This window comes from Ochotona princeps, chromosome 10, assembly GCF_030435755.1.
Source record: "Ochotona princeps isolate mOchPri1 chromosome 10, mOchPri1.hap1, whole genome shotgun sequence".
Lineage (NCBI taxonomy): Eukaryota > Metazoa > Chordata > Mammalia > Lagomorpha > Ochotonidae > Ochotona > Ochotona princeps.
The window spans coordinates 19590088-19601264 of record NC_080841.1 but is presented as its reverse complement, the minus strand read 5'-3'; the positions used below and the strand labels follow the sequence as shown (position 1 = coordinate 19601264).

General features: G+C 45.8%; 2 protein-coding genes across 2 annotated transcripts in view; one reads left to right on the top strand and one right to left on the bottom strand.

The window, feature by feature from the left end:
• LAMB3 (laminin subunit beta 3) overlaps positions 1 to 11177 on the top strand; it is a 161306-nt gene that overhangs the window by 19350 nt on the left and 130779 nt on the right. The gene's annotated exons all lie outside the window — the stretch shown is intronic.
• On the bottom strand, positions 4985 to 5479 carry LOC131481235 (guanine nucleotide-binding protein G(I)/G(S)/G(O) subunit gamma-5-like). Its single transcript, XM_058669137.1, has one exon. The coding sequence runs from the start codon at positions 5433 to 5435 to the stop codon at positions 5229 to 5231; it is 207 nt and encodes a 68-aa protein (XP_058525120.1). The 5' UTR covers positions 5436 to 5479; the 3' UTR covers positions 4985 to 5228.

Sequence of the window (11177 nt, the reverse complement as noted above, 5' to 3'; positions counted from 1 at the left end):
GTCGCTGTTACCTTTGTGTGGTTTTTGGATAAACTGTTAACTCTAAGCCCCAGTTTTCTCCTTTATGGAATGGGGCTCGTCAGGTTGAGTTGAATGGCAAAGTACACTTTAGGCCCCTGGTTCTTGGCACACAATAAATGTCACTTTTTCCTATAAATACACATGCAATATTGTTAGGAATATCCTTGTTGTGCTGTTTCGGATGCTGAAGACCTGGTGCAGGAAGACCAAGGCTCCAGGCTAAATGAGCACCCCCGGGATGGGGGATGACCAAGCACATCCTCTATTTCCACACCCCTCTCTGTCTTTGAAGGAGTCTATTGTTTACCAGGTGGAGAGGGTACTCATTGCAGGCTGAAATCATTTCACTGCTTTGGCCTATCTTGACTTCTGGGTTTGGGCAGCGAGGAGAAAGGACTTCTCTGTGGTCCCTGAAACAACTCCCATCTCAATTAGGCCAAACAGGGAGGGCAAGAAGAGATGGAGAGGAAGAACTGCCGCCCAGCCTGCCTGCATCTGGCCATCAAATGAGGGGTATGGGTCGCCTACCTGTCTGTCCCCAGTCACAGGCTGGTAAGGGGACAGAACCTCTGCTGCAGGAGAACCCTCCAACCCTGCTGCTGTGGGAGCAGCCAAGGCTGAGATGAGATCCCTAAGGGCTGCCCACTGAGGCCATCCATGCAGTCCATGGAAACACTGAGAGGACATCCTTCCACTCTCTGGGTGAACGTTGGGACTTGGGGTCCAAGAGCAGAGTAGCAGCATGGGGACCCCTTGTAATAGGGAGCATGCCTAAATCCTGGGTCTACACGCCATTTGGGTGCAGAGTGGTAACAGCAAGATGGAACCATACCAAGCTGTCTGGGATGTTTGGACTGTGCTCAGTTGTTTCAAAAACACGAAAGCCTGTGGAATTGCTCATTGGCAGAAATGGGCTTCAGGAGAAAAGGGAACTGCCTCTCTGTAGGGTTCATAGATTGGTCAGGGGGCATCCCTGGGTGCCCCCTTGGCAACACAATAGGGCTCAGTTGGAGCTTCGAAGAAGAGGTGGTGTTGGCTGGGGGAGCTTTCCTCACTCACATATACTATCCCTCACTCAACAGTGGCCTTGTCTCTGCCCAGACAACCTGGCTGTGGATGCAGAGACACCACATGGCTTCTGGTAGCGACCTGGCCTTCCTGCTTCAGAGTTCTCAGTGCCAGCCACAAAGGCTCCTGCCTCAGTCCTGCCTTGAAGGGAACTGTGAGAGGTCCTTTTATTCATACCCCTCATGGCTCAGTGGCCTGTGGCCTCCCAGCCATCTGGCTCAATCATGTTCTAATTCAACAGAGGGAGCACAGGGGTGCTGGGGGCTGTGTCTCTGTTCTGTAGCCAGTGCCTCAGGAAAGGAAAGCAGTTCAGGACATTGTTGGTTACCCAATCTGCCCCCATCCAACACCCTTGACCTACATCACTTACTCCGGGGTCTCCCTCTGCACCCAGGGAAGCTTGGTAACAGCATCCAGCGTTGGAGGTCCCAAGCCTGGACACCCAAGCATCCTCCTCCTCCTCTCAGTTACCTTTGCATCCCAGGCTCCACCCCAGGCTGCTCAGGAAAGCATTCCAGGTCCTGGGGAGGTGGGTCTTGGCTCTGGTCTCAGACGGAGTGTGGCAGCAGCTGAGTGAAGTGCAGGCTCTGCGTCCACAGCTCTGCTGCACCCCGCTCACATTTCCTTTCTTGGTGCTCTTTCTTTGCGCGCAGCAACCTTGATGAAACAGGAAACAGACAAAGCCACAATGCTCACAAACCCCAGTTCCTCCCTCTTGCTCTCTGGCACCATCTGAGTGGGCCCCTGAACCCTGGGGCCCTTGGGACTGAGCTTGGTGGCTCCTCCCATCAGCAGGTACCCCCTATACTCTTTGTCTCGCTGTCCCATGGGCCTGACGCTAATGTGACAGTTTCAAGTCAAGATCCATTTCCAGGATTAGACGAGGATGGTCCTCTGATCAGACTCAAACTGTGCCGTTTTTACCATAGGGAAAAAAATTCCTTTTTGGTAGTACGACCTAAAAGAGATGCTCTCAGCGTGGGCTTTCCTGTGTACCTTGCAGTTGTTGGTGTAAGGCTTCCCTCTTTGCTTTAGTAGTCTCTGCCCAGGTTTGGAGCTTGGAGAGTTCTACTCTTCAGAAGAGCCAGGGATCAGCTTCAGAGCTCTGGGCTGTGCTCTGCCGTGGGTTCGGTCATTTCTGAAGCAGTGGGGAGGAGGTGAAAACACGTGTGGCTGGGACAGGTCAAAGGAGGGACAGCAGCCACGGGCTTATAAAAAACAATTTTTTTCTCAGTCACTTGGTCCAGCAAATTTGGAGAAAAGGAAAAAAAAAGTTAAAGGGAAGCAAGCTTCTGCTGCAAGATAAAGAAAGCGTTACAAGTGGGGACGAGCCGAGAATTTCATTTGTAACCCTCCGTAGTTCACCTGGCCGGGGTGAGCCACTCTGGGTGGCGGCTGTGAGTGCTGTGGTTGAAAAAATTGGCTTTATGGATCCCAAAGCAAGCCTTTAGAAATTAGAAATTAATTTTTTTTGCCTCCATTTATGAGAGAGAGAAAAAGAGAGAGAGAGAGAGAGAATTTCCCTTTGGAACAAACTCCCACAACAGGTACTCACAGATACCTGTAACAGCCAGGGCTGGACCAGGCTGACGCCAGGAGCCAGGGATCATTCCCAGTCTCCTGCAGGAGTGTCACAACTCAACCTCTTGAACCATCACCTGCTGCCTCCCAGGGTGCATTTTTACAGCAAAATGGGATCAGGAATGGAGGCAGGCTTGAACTCAGCCTATGGGATGCTGTTTATTTTATTTTATTTTATTATTTTATTTTAGATTTATTTGATTTACTTGAAAAGGAAGAGCCATAGAGAGCGGGGAGACAGAGACAGACAACTTCCTCGTTCACTTCCCTGATATCTACACTGATCAGGACTGAGCTAGGCCAAAGCCAGGGGCCTACAACTCCATCTGGTTGTCTGACGTGGGTGGCAAACTCCCAGTACATTGGCTGCTTTCCCAGGCTCATTAGCAGGTAGCTGGATTGGAAGCAGAGGATCTGTGATTCCAACTAGTGTTGCTGTGGGATGGGTGTCATAGGTGGTGGCTTAACTCCCTGCACCACACGTCATCTCAGGATGGCAGGCTTCCACGGGCATCAGTGCATGGCCTCAGGACATTTTTTAAAAAGTTAATTTATTACAGCAGGGTTCTCACCTGCTGTTGAAAACAAAAACTACTTCAACTTCTTGGCAAAAACAGTCTCCCAATTTACTCTTAAAATGTAGAAGGACTAGTGTACCTAGAAGTAAAAAATATGTTGCAGCATGCATCTCTACTCCTGAATAAAAGGATTCCCGATGAAACTGTTAAATATATCCTCACCATTGGATGCTGGACTTTCTACCATTGTTCGTACCTACAATGTCATGATAGCCTTAAATAGCAGAATGGTGGACTGGAGACTGTTGCTGAAGGACTGTAAGATTATAATAATGTGGGAGAAAACAGTGGGAAGGGGTATGGGAAGAGTGGAAGGGGAAATCCCTGAGCCTATGGAACTGTGTCATGAAAAATAAAAACAAGAAAAAACAAAAAACCCAAGGAAATAAGTGAAGCAGCTGAGATACAAACCATTATCCATATAGGACGCTGGCCCTAGCAGGTGGGGGATTAACGCACTATACCACCATGCCAACATCATTAATATTGACTTTTAAATCCATAAGGCTTTTGAGATGCAGTGTTTGCATTTTAGCTATGCTTTTTAAAAGTGTAGTTAAAATGTATTTTAAATGTACTTTTGAAAACTTAGAACCTATAGACTTAGAAAAAAATTAAAATTTCCCCTAGCTTAAAAAAAGACAATGTAGAAGGAATCCAATCAGTGACTAAGAATGTGTGGGAAGCAGTGATAATAGGAACATTCACAGCAATGCCTAGGACTCAAGGAAACTTGGCTGTAGGCATTTTCATTACTGTACATAAATAAGGAAGATTAAAAATGAATTTTCCATTCATTTATTTCAGACAGTTTCTGAATAGTTGTGGGAAAAAAACTCAAGAGTGAAAAATTATCTTAAAATGAGCTCCCCCCCCCCAAAAAAAAAACCCCAGTATAGTATGTTGGAATGCTTAAGGGAAGTCAGGAGTGTGTTCTCATGCGTGTGCCTGTGGGAGGAGGGAGTATAAATACCAATAGAAAGTAAGTTCAGTCAACTGCCAGCTAGCAAAATCGATCTGAAAAAGAGAAAGGCCTTGTATAGAAATATATACGTACTTTAACATGATAAGTAGCTATACTACAGTGGAAGTTAATTTTACAGAGTCATTTCTATGGCTGTACTGATTTGGAAGTGTGAGTACAATGGATCTAAGAAAACCCTCATTAACTGAATTAGTCTGCAGTAGTGATGCTAGTGCAGCGTTAGCTTGCCTCTCCCGAGGGGCCTTTCCTCTAGTGTGGGTTAGCAAAGGGAGGGTTTCCATCAAGCCACTCTTGAGCCCTGCACCTGCTCATCCGCTGGGAACCTTGGCTCCTTCTGTTGATGGTCACCCAGACTCTCTGATAGGTGCCAGCTCTGCGGTGGTCACTCATGATGGGATCTGTGTAGGATTCACACCCCTTGGCCCTGTGGCTCAGTGGTTTTAGTCTTCACAATTGCTCATGGCACATGGGGGATTTTCAGTTATATTTGTAAGATTGGGTTAGCTGAAGAGAGTTACAATTATGAAAGGTGAAGGTTTGCACTGTATGCTCATCTGAGTTTTCCAGGGCTTCATCAGATAGTACCAAGAAGTTACAGTTTTTATAGAGATTCTCCCAGGAACTACAGGTTCTACTGTTCTGCTCTTTCCACTCTGCTAGTTATCTTTAGGGAAGTGGCAGCATCACCCACATAGCTTGTTTTTGCCTTAAAATCCCTCTCTTCACTTCTTTTTTGTTTTTTTTTGTTTTTTTTTATATTAAGTATTTTATTTGCTGCTGCCAGTGTATATAAAATAATTACAATTACCATTGTGAAATAGAAATTTATGAAAATAGAGAGGTAGATGTTAAGGACTGATCAATGTAGAAGTTTGTATATTATGGCACATGTGTTAAGGGAAGCTTTTTGTACAGGCTTCAAATTTAGCTCTCTTGAATGAATATTCACCGGTTAATGAGAAGTGGTTCAGGAACCCTCTGATAGATTTGTTTGACTACAGAAAGGAGCAGACTTTCTGGGGTCTGAAGGGATTTGTACTTGAAGATACTCCAGTCAGCAGGGGATCATGTTGAGCATTCTGCAGACAAAACTGTTTCAAGTCTGCAGCTGCCTGGGACACCTTCACGCGGTTGAGGCCGGCCTCCAGCCGGAGCTGTTGAACCACTTTCTTCATAGTGGCGACACTGGAAGAACCAGACATGGCACACGCGAAGCGAGGGGCCTGTTCGTCGGTCGCAGGTCGGCGGGTCCTCTCTTCACTTCTGATAGTATTTGCTCAGCAGTTCCTCAAGTCTGAGTTATCTATTCTAGACTCAAACAGTGGCACTGACACTCTAAACAGAGGAGCTCAGAGTAGGGGTATTGAAGCCTGTGTTCAAGCTTTTTATTTTCAATTTTTTAAAAAGATGTATTTATTTGAAAGACAGAGAGACAGAGCAAGAGGGAGCAATATCCTCCATGTGGTGGTTCACTGCCCGAGTGGCTACTCTAGTGTGTGGGCCAGACCGAAGCTGGAAGCCAGGGATTCCATCCTGATCTCCTTGTAGGTGGCCGGAACCCAAGTGCTTTGACCATCATCTGCTGTCTTCCCAGGGCTATTAGCAGGAAGCTGGATGGGAAGCAGAGCGGGTAGCACTGACACCAATGCTCCAGGATGGGATACGGCGGTTGCAAGCAGTGGCTTAACCCACAGCACCACAAAACCACCCCTTCCTTCAAGTTCTTGCAGACTCTGCTCTTTAGTTTTCCGGTTGTCTAGCTGTGCCTGCTGATCAGATATCCTCACAACATCCGAGGACAAGGTGATGCAGAGCAACTCATCAGGATGAAGAGAAGCATTTCCTTCATGTCTACATCTGCCTCTCTCTGGTGGAATTGTCACTTCACACTCGTGGGAAGTCAGACTTCTGAAAACTCCTCATGTCCTGGGTAGGTTTTTATCGTCATAGTTGGCAGAGGGCCTTTTGATACAATAAAACTTGAAAGTTGGGTTATAAGAGTCAGTATTAGCAGGAGATGGATCTTAATATAGATGCTGTCAAAGTTGTCATGGAACCATCTTTGTCAAAATCCAACAACAGCAAAAAAAAAAAAAAAAGAGTAATAAATCACATTGGGAGGTTATGAAGTACAGGCTCTCCTGTGTGTGTGTTGGAAAGCGAGAACTGTTCACAAGAGATTCTACCAGAACCACAGCCTTGCACAAGGGCCACCACAACCTTATACAGAATAGTTCTGCAAGGAAGCTTGCCCAACTCTGTTTCATCTTGGGACCGATGCCACCCTTGTTACTGATCCTCGTGGCCAAAGGTAATATTTCAGAATATCTCATATAGCCTCTTTGATTTTGCCTGTAGAAACTTCCATTTGCTTTCATGTCTTTGAGTACATACATAGTCTATTATGGCATGCATATTCCCATTGCAGTGCTATTCCAGAATAAGCCTAATAAGTCTTTTTTTTTTTTACTGACTTAACAAATGATGATTTTATCAAGAGTGAGGGACAAGATTGTTATTTACCTCAGCCAAACCTTCCAGGAGAACAAACAATAAAGACTCATACAATAATTTGATTTAAAAATTATTCATTATATTAGCATTAAATCTGATGTTTAAAAAACCAAATGGAGGACCTGATGTGGTCGCGTAGTGGGTAAAGTCCTTGCTTTGTACATGCCGGATTCTAATCCTGGCAGCCCTGCTTCCCATCCAGCTCCCTGCTTGTGGCCTAGGAAAGCAGTCGAGGATGGTACAAAGCCTTGGGACCCTGCACCTGCATGGGAGACCTGAAAGAGGCTCCAGGCTCCTGGCTTCAGATCAGCTCAGCTCCGGCTGTTGCAGCCACTTGGGGAGTGAATCAACAGATGGAAGATCTTCCTCTCTGTCTCTCCTCCACTCTGTATATCTTTCTAATAAAAGTAAATAAATCTTTTTTTTAAGATGTATGTGCTTTTTAAAAAAGATTTATTTATTTTTATTACAAAGTCAGATATACAGAGACGAGGAGAGACAGAGAGGAAGATCTTCCGTCCGTCCGATGATTCACTCCCCAAGTGACCTCAATGGTTGGTGCTACGCAGATCTGAAGCCAGGAACCTGGAACCTCTTCCGGGTCTCCCACACGGGTGCAGGGTCCCAAGGCTTTGGGCCGTCCTCGACTGCCTTCCCAGGCCGCAAGCAGGGAGCTGGATGGGAAGTGGAGCTGCTGAGATTAGAACCGGCGCCCATATGGGATCCCGGTGTGTTCAAGACGAAGACTTTAGCTGCTAGGCCACGCCGCCGGGCCAGGATGTATGTGTTAAGAACCAAAGGAAACACCACTTGTAAAAATAAGCCATGAAAACACAAGCTTGCGTAGACGAGTTGATGTACATGGGCAGTTACTAGTTGAGCACCAGAGACTACCTTGCATGAAGCTGACCTGCTCTACCTCCCAAGACAGGAAAGTTGCCAGCACCATGTTTCTCATTTCCTCAGTGAGGTGCCGAGCAGGAATAACTTGTGCTGTGTGAGGGCAGATTGAAATAGACTGTTTCCATCAGTCTAGTCCAGATGGGTGCATAAAAAAATCACCAGTATCCACTACCAGTCACCCGTTAGGCATCCAGGAAATCTCTCACAGTTCACTCAATCTCTATTTAAAACCTAATTAATCTTTCTGCAAGCTGTCTCTATTTGTTCTTTAGTTTAACAATGCTAAAGGCATGGGAGGCCTAACTGTGAATGAAATGAAATGTCGGTCCAGCGTTGAGCAAGAAATGATTTGCTTTTTGTATTCATTAGAAGAATGGTCTGGTAGAATGGTCAGACTTGGGTGGAGGTAGGATATAGATTTATACATGCCTCTGTGTACCTGTTGGTCATCAGCCATCTATCATCATCATCATGTGTCTTTCCTTCCTTCCTTCCTTCCTTCCTTCCTTCCTTCCTACCTTCCTTCCTTCCTTCCTTCCTTCCTTCCTACCTTCCTTCCTTCCTTCCTTCCTTCCTGTTTCTATCACCATAATATGTATGTATATATATATATATATTTAAAACAAAGATTTATTAATTTGTATTGGAAAGTTAAATATACAGAGACAAGGAGAGACAGAGAGGAAGGTCTTCTGTCCAATGATTCACTCCCCAAGTGGCCACAATGGCCGGTGCTGCACCAAACTGAAGCCAGGAGCCCAGGAGCTTCTTCCAGGTCTCCCACGTGGGTGCAGGGTCCCAAGGCATTGGGCTGTCCTCAACTGCCTTCCCAGGCCTCAAATAGGGAGCTGGGTGGGAAGTGGAGCAGATAGCACTGGCCTCCGCTTCACAGAATGTGCTACTTGTCTGATGAACAGCTCTCTGAGAACCACTAGTTTTTGATTATAAAACTCATTTAAAAATATACTGATGTGCATTGCTGCTCCCAAAAGTCATCCATTAACAAACATTTTAGAATGTGGAGCTCTGTCCATCAAAGTCTGCTTCTGCTTCTGCTTGCTTCCCTTCGCACGTGTGCCGTTTCTTACCAGCGCCCTCGGCTAGGAATTCTGGGAGTCTCCGAAATAGCAACCGAACTCACTCGTGCTCGAGAGGCTGGCTTGCTCATAAAATCAGGCTCTGATTTAATAGTGCCCTTCTCTTCCTGAAACTCAAGAGTTTTCTCTTCCAGAGAAGTTGGCGGCTCTTGGCTCAGCCTCTGTTAGACCATCCTGATTATTCCACGTTCAGTTTCACATTCCAAATGGAAGCCTCCTCCCGGGGCGCTCTCAGTGTGTCTCACGCAGTGTGCACGTGCCGCCCCACGTCTACTTCACACCCAGTGTGACTTGTCATCTGTCACAAAGAATATTTCATTTGATGCAGTAAAATGGAGCCCAAACTGGTCTCAACAAAAAACGCTGGCACATGCTCCTGCTCTCAGGCAGCTGGGCAGAGCGCATGGCAGCGAGGGGCCGCCATGAAGGCGAATCCTGAAGCCAGACGGTTGGAGACAAGAGTCAGAATGCATTCAGAGTTTTTTCATCAGTATTTTAAAAATTGTGATAGACTAGCCCTGCAAGACCTCTCATATAGAAAAATAAGCATCTTAACCACACCTACAAATGCAGGGTAGTTTCATTTTCCACATGGCTTTCTAGTGTTTTCCCTTGACAAGTATCTTTTTAACATCTCTTTTAAACGCAGCAAACCTTTATGTGCTTTTTATTTTCTACTTACTACTATATTATAAATGCTCCTCACGTTTTTGCACTTTTTAAAAATAGTTTTTCCCTTTAGTATTTTCATGCTCGTTCGTAGTAGTGGCGTGTCAGCAGCTTGTTGAATTGGTTTCCTTGTCAGCAGTTGTTATCGGTAACCACGTGACGTAGCACTGCTCAGGGTCATTATTAACATTATACATGCGGTGCAAATCTAATTTAATTCTTGTAATAAAATGAATACAAGGTAGGCAGATTATCTATAATAGCAATAATTAGTTCAGAGCTGTGACAACTTTCAGTGTTGTAACAAGGTTCTTTTTCATAGCACATCAGTCCCCGACCCCCCCATGGGTGTTCCTACCATGAACCTGGTGCTCTGAGTGGCAGAGATTGGCTGGGACACTTGGCAGCTGGACTGCTTGCATTTAGCCTGGCTTCTGACTTACTTCCTGCATAAGCTTAGTAAATTACCTAAACTACTTACAACTCCAGTGGTTTCCTTTATAAAATGACTGCAAGATGACACCTCCTCTACAGCCTTATTTTACCACTACATGCTCCAAGGAAGCACTTGATAAATGTTAGTTACCACCCGTGCCACAGCAACATCTACAGTTTGAAGCAGCTGCCCTGTGGCTTGCCAATGCTTATGATAAAAATGGATCCTCACTTGCACCTGCAGCTGTGTGAAAATGGACGATGAGGCTCAGTGAATCAGGGCATTTTGTATGACATAATTTTGCAAGTATATCTATTTCAAAAAAGAATCATTTAAAGTAAATCTCTTGGGGACTGACTTTGTGGGTTAAGCATGAGGGAATCCCACATGATCACCAGCTGAATCCGGACGGCGGTGTTTTCTCTCCAGCTCCCTGCTCACGTGCTTGGTAAACCAATGTAGATGGCCCAGGTGCTTGGGGCCATGCCACCGATGAGGGAGACCCAGATGGAGTTCCAGGATCCTGCCTTCAGTCTGAGCCAGCCCTGGCTGTTATGGCCATTTGGGCAGTGAACTCGCAGATGGAAAATCTTTGTCTGTTCCTTTCTGTAGCTCTGCCTTTCAATCAGTCAATAAATGGTTAGAAAAAGATTTGATCCTTTGGGAAGATTAAGCATGTGGAACCTCTTGATTCTGAAATGGTGGCAAAAGTTAAAAATGTTTAAACTTACCAAGCATACTTCAACTGACGGTTCTTCTAAACATGCTGTGTTCCACTATTCCACATAGAAGGAAAATACCGGAAAAGGCCTCTGAGTATACCTCCAGGCAGCTGGCAGTCCGTGGAGCTCCTAGAAGTCTTGGATCAGGAATGAAAATCATCATAGTGGAATGAAAATCGTCCCTTGAGGAGTCAGAGGAGTTAGTTTTCATGTGGACCACTGCTTGTTGCCTAGTGCATGGCATGGACGTGTCTGGCTAGTGATGCAAGCATTCCAGTGTGGTAGAACTGTGTACCAGGCTTTAGGTGATGGGATTGGTGACTTTTATCATAAGGAGTATATTCAGAGGAAGTTATTTATTTATTTTGAAAGTCAGAATTCCAGAGAAAGACATAAAGACACGGAGACAGAGACCTTCCGTCCCCCTGGCGTACTGCCCTTTGGCAGCCGTGGTGAGTGGTTGGGTCAAGCAGAAGCCAGGAGGCAGGAGCCTCCTCCTGTCGCCCACGTGGCCGGCAGGGACCCAACACCAGGCTCCTGAGCTTTGATAATTCCTTAGGAGGGTTCAGCATGAAGTTGTATTCAGGGCTAGGATTTACTACA